The sequence below is a fragment of the Artibeus jamaicensis genome, unplaced genomic scaffold, assembly GCF_021234435.1.
Source record: "Artibeus jamaicensis isolate MK-2021 breed Jamaican fruit bat unplaced genomic scaffold, CSHL_Jam_final scaffold_3307, whole genome shotgun sequence".
In the NCBI taxonomy this organism is placed as follows: Eukaryota; Metazoa; Chordata; class Mammalia; order Chiroptera; family Phyllostomidae; genus Artibeus; species Artibeus jamaicensis.
Genome location: NW_026522040.1, coordinates 3,484,534 through 3,502,679, shown reverse-complemented (window position 1 = coordinate 3,502,679; position 18,146 = coordinate 3,484,534). Strand labels below are relative to the sequence as shown.

The window sequence follows — 18,146 nt, the reverse complement described above, 5'->3', positions numbered from 1 at the left end:
ACAAAATTTGGTGATGTGCTGCACACTTGCTGCTTCAAAACTACAGGACCCATGAGGTTGCTTTCTACTCATCTCTGAAGTTCTTCATCTTTGCTGCTACTAAGCAGATCACCTCTTTCCCTCCTTCTCAATATTTATTTTTTCTTTTGTTTCTTGATTTGTCCACTTTGCATACATACTCTCATCTTCGTTATTCACTTCATCTTCTGAATGACGCCAATAAATGACGCCTTTATTGGCTTATTGACTTAAGCCAATAAAGTGCAGGAAATATGAAAACTTACCAGTAAAAATATTAATAAAGCACACATGCACATTATTACTATCCATATTTTATTTAGCTGGGAAGAAAAGAAATTTGCAATCTGTTCAGTTTTGGTTTCGTTTTTTTGGTCTTTTCTTTATCAATATCCATTTATGTGTTTCTGAGCGCAAGTTTTTTAGGATTGTCTGGTAACATAGGGACACTGGAAAATGATTGAACCCACATGAAACAAATGTAAAACACTGAGTTTTAGAGAATATGAAAGAAAGGCAATTTATATGCATACATTTTCATATTTTTTTAAAGATTTTCTTTATTTATCTTTAGAGGGGAAGGGGGAAGGAGAGAGGGAGAGAAACATCAATGTATGGTTGCCTTTTGTGCATCCCCAGCTGGGAACTGGCCTGCAACCCAGGCACCTGCCCTGATTGGGAATCGAACTGCGATTGTGTGGTTCGCAGGCCCACGCTCAGTCCACTGAGCTACACCAGCCAGGGCCGTATTTTACTAGATTAAAAAAAAATACTGTGTTTGAAGTAAAATTTTGCCCACAGATATCAAGCATAGACCCCACACCACTTAACTACACCTCCTACATACACAGACATCAGCATCACGAGGTAAATTTGACTTAAAAATTATATAACTCTAAGTACAAGGAAACAAAAAAGCCCAAGATCAGAATAAATAAAGCCAAGACACGCATTTGGAGTCCTGACCAAGCAGCCCCTGGTTTGGCTTTCCCCGCGCCCAGGAGTCGTGGAAGGAAAACTACAATTCCCAGAGTGCTTCGAGGTCGGCGCGTCCGCTCACAAAACGCGCAGCTTGGGTCCCGCCCCCTCACTCCAGCGACTGGAGTTCTTTGAGAAGTTCACAGAACTTCTCTTCTCCCATTGGTGGGCTCTCAGAGAGGTCTATCACCGAGTTCCTGTTGCCTTCGGTTCGTTTCAACCCGAGGGCTCTCCGCCCGGTACCAAGATGGCGGCAGAAGCAGCTGGTGGGAAGTACAGAAGCACTGTCAGCAAAAGCAAAGACCCCTCGGGGCTGCTCATCTCTGTCATCAGGTGAGGGAGGCAGGAGGCAGGGGCAGGGGGCAGGGGGCAGCGGGCAGCGGCTCGACCTCCGCTTTGGCAGGGAGAAGGGTGAGCTGGGTTCCACCCTGCTGATCCTTCCTTTCCCTCCTTGCCTCCTCTGAGCCCACCCCAGGGTCTCCCACAGACCCCCCCCCCCCCCCCCCCCCCCCCCCCCCGGGATTGAGCTAGAGGGAGGAGCCCCGCTTCTGTCTTTTCTGTAGGGTGCCCGGCCCTAAAAGCACTCTCACTGTTCCGAGCTTGGCAGAGAACCCAGGTGTGGTCATTTATTCCTACCAGGTTGATTTGTTGGTTGCCTTCTACTGGGCACGACGAGGAAGGTGAGCCCACCTGTGAATGGCCACAGCCTCACGTGCAAGAGCCTGTAGTGAGCTGGTGGAAGGACTGTGGGTTTGAAGGCACAAGTCCGTTTTCGATTGTTATTCTGCCTTCGTAGCCCGGTCTGTTCCAAAAAACAAGAATAAGAAAGAAACAAATTTCAAGTTACCCCTCTATGCATATTATTTCACCAGAATATAAATGGTGGGAGTGGTCGGCCTTTTATGCTTTTTTTTAAGTGAAATAAATTGAGATGGAAGAACCCTTTCAAATAACATTAAGATGATAGAGGGAGTAACTAAAAACACTTGAATGAAATATGACACGCTTTTACATTGTTGACATTTCAATTTCAACTCAGGCATTTTCCATAAAATAAAACGGGAATGCCTGCCTTCTCCCCCCGCCCCCACTCCCCACCCCGACCTGTGCCAAACTTTTGGTTGAGGTCTTGGAGGGCTCTTGGAGTGTCCTCATCTTTTTAAAACCCAGGCCTAGCAGTGTCTGGTAGTTAATAAGTGCTTGAGTGAATGAACAACTTGCCATCCCCGGATTGATAAAGACTCCATCTCATGGGTGTTATTTAGGGACTTATAGTTTAAGATTATGGCATATTAATCACGATTATAAAATCATTTAAAGGATTAAAATGGTAATTCTCAGTATGGAAATTCTTAAGATTCTTGGTAGGCCATGCACAGGAAATGCTGTTCTGGTGTGGACACCTTTCTTGCCGCGACAACACACAGCGTAGGTGTTTCATGATGTTAGAACATTTGTAGCTTCCCATCCTAATCCCCTGTGGAAATATAATACATGATTTCTTTGGGCTCTTTTTTGAACTGGTTTATGTTTTTCTGCCTTGCAGTCAACATTTATTTGGACAGTGCATATTTATTGCCTGTCTGTAGTAGTATGCTCCTGGCACTTATATGTACTTCGGAAATACTTGTTTAAAAGATTTTATTTATTTTTAGAGAAGGGAGGGGGGGAGAAAGAGAGCGAGAGAAGCATCCACTGATTGCCTCTCACACATGTCCTGACCAGGGGTTGGAACCTGCAACCTAAGCATGTGCCCTGCCTGAGAATGGAACCTGCGAACTTTCCCTTTGCCAAGTAACTGAGCCACACTAGTCAGGGCCTTTGAAGCTATTTATTGAATGAATAAGCAGATGCTCTGAGTTTAGCAAAGACTGATCTGACATGATGTTACAGTGGACTATATACTTATGACGTTATAGTACGCTGTATTTACAACATGTTATATAGTAGGCTATATTTGAGGGATAAATACATATAAGTAAAAACTATGACATAAGGCTAGAAGAGACAGGTAGAACGTGATGGGATTCCAGGAGGAAGAGTAATTATTTCCATTGGAAGTGGAGTGTGGAATTATGGGTATTAGCAGCTATATAAATTGTAACGTTTCACAGGTGTTCTTACCCTTCTGTAGGCTTTACCTATTTCTTTTATACTATACCAGTTTTATTGGATGCAGTTAAATTACCCTAAATGTCCTGTATTGGAAAAAAGCATTAAAAAAACCCTAAAGCGTTTTTTTTTTTTTTTTCCTGATACTGATTCAGAAACACACATTGCTTTTGGTTGCTTTTGTGTTCTCCCAGGGAAACTACATGGTGTGGAGTGTGATCTGTGGTTATCCATCCATTTTTTATGCCCGCGTGTTGATTTAGTCTCAGGCATTTTCTACTCTGACTTCTGCTGCATGTTACTGTTTTCTTTTTTATTCCTTGTCTTTGACCCCCTCAGGCCATTTGAACAACACTTATTTTGTCATATTAGTGACCAGCATGATAGAAACAGTGTCCACACCTAGCACTGGGGACACGTTTGGTAAGGATTGGGGTTCATGTTTATCTGTGACCTTTTTAAGAGTGATGTTGTTGATGTCAGAGTGTTGATGTTTGTATTTCGTTTCTTTGAGTCAAAGGAAAACTTTGGGGTTGGAGTGAGGGTGTTATTATTCTGTCTCCTTGTTTGCTTCCCTGGTGTGCTTTTGAACATGCCCAGTGGTTTAAATTTCATGAACAGTAGCTGTGAATGAGAGGAGGATTGTAGTATTACTTCGCTGTTTGGGCGGGAGGAGAGTTGGGGGTGAGTACTGTAGGGAACAGAGCGGGGAAGGTAGTTGCTAAGGGATTAGATCTTAACATTCTTCATTAAAAGAAAAAAATGATAACGTGAAGTGATAGGTGTTAACTTACTGTGGCAATCATATTGCAACATACACATCAGTCATGTTGTATACCTTAAGTAAACATAACATTATATGTCATTTATATTGGGTTGACCAAAAAGATCCCTTACTTTTTTTCCGGTCGATGGCTATAGTAGCACTTAGTTGTGTTTAACTTGATTCGAAACAGTTTTCTTGGCTTCTATTGTGACAGCTGTCAGATTGGCGTGCATTAAAAAAATGTGTATGTGCAGTGTGTGGAGAAGGTCCTGTGACTGACCAAATGTGTCAAATGTGGTTTGTAGAGTTTCTTGGTACTCTTGACATTTTGGCCAAATAATTCTTTGCTGTGGAGTTGGCTGTCTCATGCACTGGAAGATGTTTAGCAGCATCCGGGGCCTCTACCCACTGGAAGCCAATAGTGGGAGACAGCCAGCAGACTCCAAATATCCGAATCAATGAAGTTATTGGCAAAAATGAAAAAGTGTGTTTTTATTTTATGGGAAAAACGTAACAGATATTTTGGCCAACCCAATATCTCAATAAAATTGGAAGAAAAAGAATGAGGTATGTATGTGTATTTCTTATTAGTGAATTGTTCTGTCATTCTCTAGTTGCTGCTTTGTCTCTGTTCCGTTTGTATTCTCTGTGTTACCCTTATTGCAGCATGGTACTCACGATTCTTAATTCCTGCTGTAGAGCTTTGATTACCTCCTCTTATGCTTAACCTCTTTTCAAATCCTCTCTCCAGTACTGTAGCTTTTAGGGAACAAACCTCTATAAGGAAAGCCTGTTTTATTCATTCATTCACTCATTCATTCAGATCCTCCCCTGAGGATGTGTTCATTGATATGAGAGAGAGAAAGAAACAGAGAGAGAGAAACATTTATGTGAGAGAGAGACGTTGATTGGTTGTCTCCCCTACGTGCCCCAACTGGGGATCCAGCTCCCAACCTATGTGTCCCGACCAGGAGTCAAACCCACCACCTTTTGGTGTATGAGACACTGCTCCAATCAACAGAGCCACGTGGCCAGGGTGGGAAAACACAGTTTAGACTCGCATTTATTAAGTCTGAGCTACATCTTCAGGGGTCACGGAACTGTCCATGCCAGTTTCCTTGCACTTTCAATTTTCTCACAGTAAGTTACTTGTTATTGAGAGTCCACTGTCCTTTGAACAGTTTGCGTAGCTCAGCTTTGTCTTTTTTTATCACTGAGCAGTTGTTTTTCTTTTTTGAATAGTGCACATTAACATTTCTCCCTTAATTCTGTTTGGTTAGGTAAAAAATGTCATTTCTAGACTACATTATGTATTAACATAATTTTTTTACCAGATATATATATATATATATATATATATATATATATATATATATATATAAATTATTTTATTATTGTTCAGTTACAGTTGTCTGTAACATAAGTTTTTATGTACTTTAAAATGCTATTTCTGTTAGTTAAAGGAGCATTTAAGGGTCATCTTTTAACACTGGATAAAAAACTGCAGGTGAATAAGAGTTTGACCTAAGGACAGCGTGGGTGTCGACATGAATATCTGACTCTCATCACTGTTCCTAATCACAGTACCAAATGGTTAAATAATGACTCTATTTTGTAGTGTGGTAGTCCATCAATGTAATTTAAAGATGAAGTATAGTGTCATTGTAATGAAAGTATTACATTTGGCAGATGAGTATTTTTTAAAGTACCCTGAGACTCATAAATGTAATTCGTAACCGTTTAAAAAGTATTTGAAAAAGTATCTCAGGACCGTGAGATGTTTCAAAGGGTGTGCTCCAGTGGCTTTGCAGGGAGGTCCTCCGGTGGTGGGGGGGGACTTGGAAGAGACAGAGTGCTTGGGGTTGGGGCTGCTGGGGTGCTGCTAACTGCAGTTTTGGGTTTGGAGTCTTGCTATTGGCCGTTTAAGATGGAACCAACTGGGTGGACAGAGTCCCGGTTACCGGCTGATGTGCAATTGGGACAGTTTTATCCTCGTGCGCACACAGCATTTTCCTGCTGTACAGTTGATCCCCTGCCCCCACCCTTGTGTTCGGCGTGGAGTTGGAGTGGGAAGCCTTTTTAAACAGGAGATAAGCAAGCTGGCATTTGGGAGGTGCTGTTTTATTTTTGTGAGTTCTTGTCAGATTTTTAATTGGGAAATGTGTCTACCACTTACTGTTAGGTGGTTTACTTTCCAATTAAGCGTTGACTCTTCTCTTTATCAGTTGGTCTTTAATGGCCAGCTCAGTGGGGAAGACAAACTTGGCTGTGACTCAGGGGACCTTACTGATACCCCTGAACAGAGCTTTTCTGGACAGGCTCTGGTTACAGTGTCAGGAAGGCTCACGTTTTCATCAACTTTCAGGTCTTCACAGGAGATAGGATTTCAGAAACTTAGAGAATCCTTTCTTGTGGACACCTGTTAAATTCCTCAGAGAGTGTTTTGGTCAAGCCCATATTTAATTCAAAGGAGGCTTTGTTGGAGGGGTCCAGGCTTTGATGAGAGCTTCGAACAAACAGCTTTGAGAGGTTCGAAAGGGACCCGGGCCTGGAACTGCATTCAGTAGGCAGTGTGGTCCCAGCCCCGCCTTCTCTCATCATCTGAGCCTGTCTCCTGATACTTTTTAGGGTTGCCAGCTCCCCTTGTACCCTGGGGAGTCTTGCCACTGGTTCGAAAATTTCTACAACAATAGCTGGAGACTGAACACTTTTTAAACTTTCTGGAAGGCCTGGGGCATCCGAAAGCATATGTGGATGCAAGGGGAAAAAGTTCCATTTTTCTTTCCTGGCCAAACATGCAGAATTAGTATCTTGGGAACCCATTTGTAGTTTCTAACTTCATGTTTAGTTTTTAACACGGAAATTTCTTGAAGGCTCTGAGGCATATAGTTTTAATGTTGGGTGACTGGTCATTTTTTTTTTTGAGCCATCACTTATACAGGTAGGCGTGGTCACAGCCTTCGGTGGACCGTGCAGTATTGTAAAGTAACCTTGGACCGGTTACTTCAAACCACCATATCTTACTTTCTTACTTGTAAAATGGGGTAATAAGGTGGTCTGTTATGGTTTTTGGAAAAATTGAGCAAGAGTAAATAAAAGTGCCTAGCATAGTTTGGGTTAGAGAAGGCACTCACATGTTCATTTCCTAATTTTGAGCATCTGCAGCTTCTCTGGTTACAAGAAACTTGATGTTAATGTTTGCCAGACAGCAACCAGGTAATGTTAATTTTCCTCCAGAACTGTCCTCGCCAGGTTGGCGGGAAAGTTTGATTCCAGTTGTCAGAATGTTGTCTTTGTACCCAGGGAGCCTTGTGGAGTGGAATTTAGGTGGTTATTATTTGATCATTTGAGAGTCAGCTAAAGCAGCCAGGTTTAATGTTTGCTTATGTGTGTATGTAAAACAAAATGTAAACTGACATAAAATGTAAAATAGATTTATTAGATTATAGACACAAAGACTATATAAACAAATTGAAGGGTCCATGATTTCTTGGTGTAGATAATCCTTGCTGCCATCAAAAAATTATACTCATGATTGCTAAATTATTTGCATAGTTTTCTCAAATTAGTCACATATTTGAAAAATTCAAATATTTGGAGAGGAACAGCAACAAAAAGGAAGTGAAGGCCTTTCTCCCTGTTCATTGCCTTCCTGAACTATAATATAACCCTTGTTATACTATAGTCCATAATATAGTTGACACTTACATAAATGTCCTGTGCTGGGTCCCTTGAGGAAAGCAGAAGACTGTATTTAAGTACGTGTGAATGTATAATCTTAATGAAAGAATATATATTTAATGTATCGGTGTAATGTTGTTTATGCATTTGTGCATAAGGAATATTCATAAAGATCATAATATATGTTCTTTAAACAAATGGGGTCGTACTATGTGCTGTTTAACCTTTGCTCATTGGTTTTCCTTTATATTACTATATCTCGGAGGTCTTTTCTAGCAGTACACACTGGTCCCTGTCGTCCTTTTTAGTGGCTGTGTAGCATTGTCGTGGATGTACCATAGTCTGTGTGATTGTTGGCCACCTTTTGTTTAGTTTTTGAACACTTCAGTTGTTTCTTTAATTCTTTTTATCTTCTGCTAAAAATGCATTGCAGCGAGGGCTCACGTACATGGGGTGTGTGTCCGTGATTTAAATTTAGGGCAGTGGCCCTGGAAAAGCTGCATCAGGGTGCGTGTGTGTGCCCGTGGTGTTTTGACAGACAGAGCCAAAGTGTTCTTCAGAAAGATGGTGAGCTACACTCCCACAGGAGGTGTGGTAGGGCACCTGTTTGCCTGTGGCCTTTCCAGAAACCAGGTTTTTATAAGAATTATTTGTTAAAGTATAGTTGACATACAATATTGTGTTCGGTTCAAGTATACGACATTGTGGTTTGACATTTACATACCTTCGGACGTGATGACCGTGATGTCAGTAACCAATCTGTCACCTTACAAAGTTATTACAGTATCGTTGACTGTATTTTCTGTGTTCTGCATTACCTCTCCACGACTTTTTTATAATGGGAAGTTTGTACCTTTTACTCCTTTTCACCTTTTTCACCCATCCCCTCCTTCCCCAACCCCCATCTACCATCAGTTTTTCTCTGTGTCTGAGTCTGTTCTGCTTGTTTATTTGCTTTGTCTTTTTTAGATTCCACATATGAGTGAAATCATTTGGTATTTGTCTATCTCTGACTTATTTCACTTAGCATAATATCCTCTAGGTCCGTCTATGTTGTCTGTCACAGATGGCAAGATTTCATTCCTCTTTATGGTTGAATCATATTCCATTTTGTGTGTGTGTGTGTGTGTGTGTGTGTGTGTGTACCACGTCTTCAGAAACTGGATGTTTTTAATGACTGTCTTTATTAACTATGTTATACTTAAAAATTAAGAGGGGGGGTGTTTCTTCCACTGTCATTTAGTGGATACATGTACCCATGTATCTGGGTACATGTGTTTTGCAAATTTTTTTCCCAGTGTGGTTTGCGTTCTCATTCTCTTGACAGTGTCTTTCCCAGAGCAGAAGTTTTTTATTTTAATGAAGCCCAGCTTACCAGTTATTCCTTTCATCGATTGTGTCTTTGGTGTTGTATCTAAAACTCATTGCCATACCTGAGATCATCTAAATTTTTTCCTATGTAACTTTCCGGGAATTTTATATTTTGTGTTCTATATTTGGGTCCGTTATTGATTTTGAGTTAATTTTTCATGAAGGGTGTAAGATCTGTGTCTAGGTTCCTTTTTTTTTTTTTTGCATGTGGCTGTCTAGTGTTCTAGTACCTTTTGTTGAAAAGATTCTCTCCCCATTCTTGACTAGATGGGGGTTTTCAGCAACCTTCCATGCTTGTTCTTTTTTGGGCTCATTTGTCATTGCAACATTTCCCATTTTCCTTTAGAAGAGTTAGATCACACAGATTTGTAAAATATGTAGTTGTAAAAGAGAAACATTCTCCAATAATCTCATTTCCCAGAATACTTTCTGTTTTCCTTTTGTACAGTTTTCATGTGGACCTTGTCCACCTACGTACAAAGATAATAATTGTGAATTATAACAAAGTTAACATTTTTTAGCATGACAGATTTTTTTCATGTTAGTCTTTGTAGTTATATAAATACTTTTTAAGTGGGAGAATTAAAATATAGAAAATTACAGAGAAGAAAATATAAATTACTCATTCTTTCCACCCAGAATTAACTACTGTTAATAACACTATTTCCATTAAAATAAAATCATTGTATTGTTATAAAAATAGTATGCACTCATTAAAGGTATTCAAACAATAGAAATGCAGAAAAATGTCAAGATAAAAATAAAAAATTGTTTTAAACTTTATCTTTTATAAGTTTCCCTCATTGAAATTAGATGGACCTAATCCCAGACATCTCTCCTGTGCACGTGTGTCCTCTCTCTCTTGCTTTCTCTCTCTCTGTCTCTGTCTGTCTGAAGCGTTGGATGGATAGAAATAATTTTTTAGTAAATATGGAATCTTACTCTGTATACTAGCTTACAGGCTTACTTTGTTTTTTCTTCCCAGGTATACAGATATACAGTAAAGTGTATGTACATGTGTTAAGTCTATGGTTTGATGAATTTTTTTTATCTGTGTAACGACTACACACATCAAGTTAGAGAATACTTCCTGCATCCCCTGTCGGTTTTTCCCAGTTGTGTGTGTGTGTGTGTGTGTGTGTGTGTGTGTGTGTGTGTGTGAGAGAGAGAGAGAGAGAGAGAGAGAGGATATCTTCCTGTTCCAACACCACTCATTGAAAAGACTGCCCTTTACTGAATATTGTGCACCTTTGCAAAAATCCATTGACGTATTTGGGTCTGTCTTGACTTTCAATCTGATCCATTCATCTGATCTTAATGATAATACCACAGTCTTGATTGCTGCTTTTAGAAGTCAGGAAGGTGTATAGTGTAAGCTCTCCAACTGTATTCTACTTTTTTAAAAGTTATTTTGTCTGTTCTAGGTCCTTTGCATTTCTGTATCAATTTTGGAACTAGCTACTCAATTTCTACAATAAAACCTGATAGAATTTTGGTTGGGATTGCATGAATGTACAGATTAATATAGGAGAATTGACATTTTAACATAATTGAGTCTTCTGATCCATGACCAGGGTATATCTCTTTACTTAATTTTTCTTCACAATTTTTAATGCATAAGTCTTACATGTTGTGTGTCAGTTTTACCTCTAAGTGTTTTAGGCCACTGAATGCTGAGGTTCAGTTTTTTTTTCTTGGTGTTTTATGTAGTCTGTATTGTTATGTGTTCAAGTTCACTAATCTTTTCTGTAATTCCTAATCTGTTAATTCTATAATGTAATTTTTATAGTTTGTAGTATTGATCTGTAGAACTTTGAGTTGGGTGTTTTTTAAAAAATATATTTCATTGATTATGCTATTACTATTGTCCCAGTTTTGTCCCGCTTTCCCCCGCACTGCTTGGTACCCCCTCCCCTCCAGCAATCCCCCGTCTTAGTTCATGTCCATTGGTTGTGCATATAAATCATTTGGCTTCTCCATTTCCTATACTATTCTTTTCTTTTTATTTTAATTGTTATTCAAGTACAGTTTTCTGTCTTTTACTCCCAGCCCACCCACCCAACCCTCCCTCCCATTTCCACCCCCCCCCCAGTTTTTGTCCATGTGTCTTTTATACTTGTTCCTGTAAACCCTTCCCCCCATACTATTTTTAACATTGCCCCGTTTTTTCCTATCAGTTATGCTTCTTAATCCCTGCACCTTTCCCCCCTATTTTCTGCTTTCTCCCTCCCAGTTGATAACCCTCCAAGTGATCTCCATGTGTATGATTCTGTTCCTTGTCTGGTTGTTTGCTTACTTTGTTTTTTGAGATTCAGTTGTTGATAGTTGTGAATTTGTTGAGAGTTTAATGTTCATAGTTTTGATCTTTTTCTTAAAATACCATATTTTTTAGAGCCTAAGACATACCTAGGTTTTAGAGGAGGAAAATAGGGAAAATTTTTGAAGCAAAAATGTGGTAAAATATTTAATAACATAAATAACATAATATTTCACCAGTGTAAATGTAAACAGAACTCAACAGCAGCATTGACAGTCATCATTCCTCCCAAATTTGGGGGGGGAGTGTGTCTTACAGTCTGAGAAATACAGTAAGTCCCTTTAACATTTCAGGTAATAATGGCTTGGTAATGATGAACTCCTTTAGTTTTACTTTGTCTGGGAAGCACTTTATCTGCCCTTCCATTCTAAATGATAGCTTAGCTGGGTAGAGTAATCCAGGTTGTAGGTCCTTGCTTTTTATTACTTTGAATACTTCTTTGCCAGTCCCTTCTATCCTACAGAGTTTCCTTTGAGAGTCTTATGGGAATTCCCTTGTAGGTAACTCTCTGCTTTTCTCTTGCTGCTTTTAAGATTCTCTCTTTATCTTTAACCTTTGTTATTTTAATTATGATGTGTCTTGGTGTGGTCCACTTTGGATCCAACTTTTTGGGGGCCCTTCGTGCTTCCTAGACTTGTATGTCTGTTTCCTTTACCAAAATAGGGACGTTTTCTTTCATTATTTTTTTCAATAAGTTTTCTATTTCTTGCTCTTCCTCTTCTCCTTCTGACATGCCTATAATTTGGATGTTGTAAGTTTGGAGATATCCCCAAGGCTTCTTACTCTATCCTCTTTTCTTTGAATTCTTATTTCTTTTTGTTGTTCTGGTTGAATGTTTATTTCTTCTGTTCCTAATTGTTGATTTGAGTCCCAGCTTCACTGTTGGTTCCCTGTGGATTTTACTTTACTTCATGTAGTGTAATCTTCATTGCTTTCTCTCTCTCTTTTTTTTTGCTGTACTTGGTGAGTTCTTCAAGCATCCTAATCACCAGTGTTTTGAACTCTGCATCTGATAGGTTGGTTATCTCTGTTTTGCTTAGCTCTTTTTCTGGGCTTCTGTTCTTTCATTTCAGCCATATTTTTTTCTCTCCTCAATTTGGCAGCCTTGCTGTGTTTGTTTCTGTGTACTGGGTAGAGTTGCTTTGACTCCCTGTCTTAGTAGCGTGACCTGTTATAGAAAAGGCACCTATAAATTGTGTGGGGCAGAGCCTTAGGTAATCTCCAGGGTGGGGCAATCCACTTCACTGCTTTGTGGTTCTGTGTGGGGGGAGGGCTCAGAGAGGGGACAGTGCCGCTGCCTGGCTGCTGGAGGTTTGCCCAGCACTCACCCCAGTTCCAGTCACTTCACCCACTCCCCGCATGTGACTGGCTCCCTTCCAGCTGTTGCCCTGATGCTGAATCTCAGAGTGGGTGGGTTTGCATAGGTTCTAAGACTATGGGGACCCTTTAATAAAGCAGAGTCTCCTGAAAATCTGGCAGTTTTTTCTGCCGCCCAACCCCCCAGTGGTTTTTACAGCCAGAAGTTATGGGGATTTGTCTTCCTGGTGCTGGAACCCTGGTCTCTGTGGCCTGGCCTTGGGCTGGAATCGCTCGCTCCCCAGGTAACCCTCTAGGTTTTTATCCCCCACAATGAAAGGTGGGACGCCTGTTCTGCTGCCACGGCTGCCTCTCTGTGCCTCGCTGGGTCTCCTCAGCTTTCCACCTATCTCTACCCGTCTGGACTAATGTGGCTTCTTTAAATCCTTGGTCCTCGGACTTCCACACAATTAGACTTGCTGACGGTTCTGGGTGTTATTTGTTCTGCAGTTTAGTTGTAATTCTTTCTGTGGTTGCACGAGGAGGTATAGCGTGTCAATGTACACCTCCATCTTGACTGGAAGTCTGATTTAGGTGTTTTTATCTTTAATGTCTGCTTACATGTTCATTCTTTCCTATAGCTTCTTGAACATGTGGAATAAAGGTATCATAAATGTTTTTTGTTCTTGTTTACTAATTTTATCATCTGTTTTATTTTGGGGTTAGTTTCAGTAGATTAATATTCCCCACCCCAACCCTTCCTTTACATGCCTTCTACTCTTTGTTTGCTAGATATTGTAAATTTTACCTTGTTGGGTACTGATATTATATGTCTTCATTTTTCTATAAATATTCCTGAGCTTTGTTCTAGGATGTGGTTAAGTTATTGGATTGGCAGAAAAGTCCATTATGTTTTTTCCATAAAATAAAAGACATTTTTAAAATTTTCAGTAAGTTTATTAATTTGATATTTTGAGTTTGTTGGCTGTTTCCTTTTATTGGCTTCTATTGGGTAGAGGCCAGAGGTGCTGCTAAACATCTTCTAAAAGCATCAGACAGCCCTACAGCAAAAAATTACTTGGCGAAAATGTCAATAGTACCAAGAAACTTCACAAACAACTTTTGACAAGTTTAGTCAGTCACAGCACCTCCATACACTGCACAAATCTTTTTATGTGTTTCAGTTGCATTTTTACCTTTCTTGAAATAATAAAGCATAATATGCCAAAAATGTTGCATGTCTTCTTCCATCTTCAGTATTAAAATGGCTACATAAAAATTCACCAATTTTGATACATTTTTATGTTTGAAATGCATGCTGATGTGACAGTTGTCACAATGCAATCTAACAAAATTGTTTCTAGTGAAGTTAAAGACAACTAAGCACTAGTAGAGCCATCTTACACAAAATTGTAACAGAGTTTTTGGCCAACCCAGTAGTTGGAAATAGTGCAGTCTTTTCAGGTCTAGAGCTGTAGTCTAGGGCCAACTTTGTCTCACCAAGATGGCAAAATCCTGTTGAGTACTCCTTCCAATGCTCTGTGAATAATGAGAGTTTGGGTATGATTTCAGATGATTGTTGCTATTAATCCTTTAAGGTGGTTCTTTTCCTGGCCTTGAGTGGTTCCCTCCCACGCATGCGCTGTTGATACCTAGTTGAAGACCTAAGGAAGATCCTCCACAGATCGCCAGCCCTCTTTCAGGAGCTCTCTCTCCTCCCCACACCTCTGCCCTGAAAGCTCTAACTTCCTTCATGTCGAAGTTTGAATCCTGTTTGTTTTTTTGTAAGTTGATTTAGATGGTTGCATATGCTCAGAGAGGAAGAATAAAGTAATCAGATGTGTGTAAACACTTAGGACATGAAATTGAACTAGATATCTTGGCATGGTGAGTCGTCCTGGTTTTCAAGTATTTTGCAGTGTATTTAATTACACAGTTGAATACCTTTAATTTATATGATACTTTTCCTTCAGAACTCTGAGAAATGATTTGGAATTTCTTTGTACCTGTTTATGTATTTCTTTACTTTTAGGAATATAGTTCTTTTCTGTTTTTGCTTATTTAGTGACTGTGTTAGTACTGGTAGTTGTTAGCCCAAGGTCTCATGGAGTGATAAACAGGTTTTCTCGGGGTGGCTTAATATTTTGTCTCTTTGTTGGTGGTGGTTTTGCTTTGTTTGCATTTGGGTGGTTGCGTCCTGTGCTTGCATTTTCCAGGTTGCAGTGATGAGCTCTGCTCCCGGTGGTCTGCTGCGTGGCTTCTTACACTTTGAACTGCCTTCCAGCCATGAGATGAGTTATGACCTTGGTCTTCTTAGTAGCCAGTCCTTTATTTGTGGGGAACTTCACCTGAAAAACATGGAAATTTGCCATCTAAGAGAAAGTTTTAAGGGAAAATTGTTTGGTACCATTTGACTGGGTAAGACAATTTTAAGATCCTTAGGAGAACCTATTCTGACTTTCACATATTCTTTTGTTCTTGTTGATTCTATTACAGTCTTCCCAGTTTTCTCCCCTTTGCCCTCCTCTACCCGTTTACCTATTCTTAAAAACTTTTTTAATAAAGCTGTTGCAAAAAATAAGATGGCATGTAATTCAACAGGCCATTTTCTGTTTAGAACACTGTGCCTGTCATTGTGTTATGGGAGACAGTGTTTTATACTCAGAATAAAACTTGAGAGTTAGTTAGAAATCCAGTTCTCAGTCACCACCTGACCTGCCTGACCGAAATCTGTGTTGATTTTCAGGTGATTCAAATGCACTTTCAACAACAATTTGCATTTTAACTGTTAGAAAAAACAGATACTGGCAGTGTGGCTTTGTTTTTTTTTAAACAAAGCAATATATACTGAAATATATGCCAATGAAGATGATATGTCGAAGATTTGTTTCAAAATGGGGAAGAGGGATTGAGTCGGTGCAAGATGAAATACGATTGGAATGTGTTTAGTTGCCGAAGCTGGGTTTATTCAGCAAGCGTCTTAGTTTTTGTATGTATTTGAAAACTTTGATAAAATGTGTGTGCACGCTTACGGGTGTGTCTATGCTGGGGACAGGGAAGGGGGCGGGATGGCTGGGTTCTGTAGATGAGTAAATTCCAGAGATGCTAAATCATTAATTTTTCATGTCCTGCCCGCCCAGCCCCGCCTACTCTGCCCCCTCCCTCCCAGAAGCACCTTGCACGTGAAGGTATTACAGTCTCCTGGATGTCTGCCATTAAGAAACCTTCAATTTGTGTAATCCAGAATTTCCAAAGTAACCCATTACCACATAACACCTATTGATACCTTACAAGACATCATTTCTGAGGAACTCATCAGAAACTCCAATTAGGAAATAGCGTACACCTTAAAGTGACAAGATGCTATCAGAACATTCCCTGGAGGTGAAACATGGGGTCCCTGTGGACAAAGCTTTAAGGAGGGGGTGGGCCCTAAAATGGAAGAGGGAGAACAGGTAGCTGGGCTCGGCAAGGGTTGGGGTAGGTTTTAACTGGACTTTGTCAACCCTGGGCTCAGTTTTATACGTTTGGGGGGGTCATTTTACTTCATTTTAGATAATGGTCTTCTCTACTGGCTACAAGATTTATAGCTTCTGATCCCCGGAAGTGTTTTGTGTAACCAGATTAATTGAAATAGTGAAAAACTGCATGTGTCGGTGTAGTAATTGGCCCTAAGTGCCGTCTGAAGCAAGACACCAGTGAGTCTTCAATTGACTCTAAAGCAGAAACTGCTTCCTGTCACTTGGTATTAAATGAACCTTTTCGTACTGAATTAAGGGATGTTGTTTTTAGGCATCAGAAAACTTTTTCAGAGGAACTTGTTTGTCATTGGGAATCCTTATCAGTTGGGACGGGATTATCCTGTGTTCTGTGGACTCTAATAAGACATAATTAGGAAACAGTTACAGTATATAATTGAACATAATAAAATCGATCTAAAAAAGTAACGTAGATTTGGTTATGTTTTGAGTGAAGCGGTATCTTCTGTAATTATATACTGATACACGTCTCAAACATTTCTTTAATGTGATTTTTTTAACGCAAACTCAGAATTATGATGAGGGCTTGTTATTTTTATAGTTCATCGGAAGCATTAACAGACCTGCTCAGAGAGAGAACTCTGCTTAGTATAAATGGCCCTTGAAGACCTTCTCTACTAGTTTGGTTAGTGTTTGTGTTCTTAGCAATCCTTTTCTCCTCTTTAATTCTGCTTTCACTCAGTTCCCACTTCATGACCACCTTCAGTCCCCCTGCTGACAGAGTAGCCATATGTTGCTTGTCAGGCATTGTTTACCGGTTTGCATTTTAAAGGAAAGGCAAATCTGATGCTCACACTTTGAAATAAGGGCTAAACAGATCTAATGGTATAACCTAGTATCTTCTGGACAAAAGCAGTTTGGGACAGAAAATAGGATAATGTTTTGAAAAATCATGTCAGCTCTGGGCTCTTTTTTTCTTGCATTTGGAATCAGTAACAAAAAGGAGTGTTATGTTCTAGAAAGATCAGTAAGCTAATAGTTCATTTTTGTCTTACTCGGAATGAGGTTCTGATTCACCTTTGAGTGATTGTTGAGAGTTTTCACATACTCAATTTTTGCCTTTATGATAATGTTAGAGAGAATATTTAGGAAATAAAGATGTCTCCTTATCTACTGCTCTTCCATTATGCAATTAAAAAATTAGTTAGGATTGCCTGAATGGGAAAGAAGGTCGCACTGATTGCAGGGTGGGGTGCAGGTGTTTGATGACGACTGGTTTGTGCGCTCAGAGGACGACACCATGTTTGTCTTTTTTTTTTTCCTTTCCAGAATGGGGGTCGCTGAGGGGATTTGATCCTTGTTGTAGATGGTGCTTTGCGGAGCTCTAACTTCCTGCCAAGTGATTCTGGGATATGTGGAGCCTTCCTTTTAATTGTTTTTTTATGAGTTGCTTGAAAGGATTTCCATTAATTATTTTGCTAATCTTTATTTTTCCTGGAGGAGAGGTCACCGGATGCCAACAAGGAATGCCCCCAGTCGACAGTTAAGCCTGTTAACTATTTTCAGAAAGCATGACTTACTGCTCATTATTCCGCAGGTGTCTCCAAAATTCAGGTGTATTATGTTAAGTATTTCTTATAACAGGTTAATTAGTTTAGTTATCTGAGGCTGTATTTATTAGGCAGCTAATGCTTGTGGGATTTGCCAAGAGTCTGTGTTGCTATGGCTAAGGGAGGGGGTGACTTATAACATCTGTCTTGAGAATTTAGCGGCCACAATAATGCAGCCTGTGTTTCATAGGGCGGTGTCTTGGTCTGCCCAGGCCATAACCAAATATCAGAGATGGAGTGGCTAAACACCAGGAATTTCTTTTCTCACAGTCCTGGAGGCTAGAAGTCCAAGGTCAAGGTACTTTCAGGGTTGGTTTTGGTTTCTTCCTGGCTTGTACACGGCCACCTTCTCCCAGTGGCCTCCCATGGACTTTCCTCTGAGTATGTGGGGAGAGAGCTCTCTTCCATTTCTTCCTCTTCTTAAAAGGACGTCCAGTTCCATTAGACTTACTTAATCTTCCTCACCTCCTTTATCGACCCAATCTCCCAATATAGTCGCGTTGGGAGTTTGGGCTTCA

At 40.0% G+C, this 18,146-nt stretch overlaps 1 protein-coding gene across 1 annotated transcript in view; it reads left to right on the top strand.

Moving 5' to 3' along the window:
* Nucleotides 1–1,177: 1,177 nt before the first annotated feature.
* The window catches only part of EXOC4 (exocyst complex component 4), a 678,192-nt gene continuing 661,223 nt past the window's right edge, over nucleotides 1,178–18,146 (top strand). Inside the window, exon 1 of the mRNA XM_037165795.2 lies at nucleotides 1,178–1,329. Within this exon, the coding sequence (XP_037021690.2) occupies nucleotides 1,244–1,329 (86 nt within the window). The 5' untranslated portion in view covers nucleotides 1,178–1,243. The remainder of the gene's footprint in view (nucleotides 1,330–18,146) is intronic.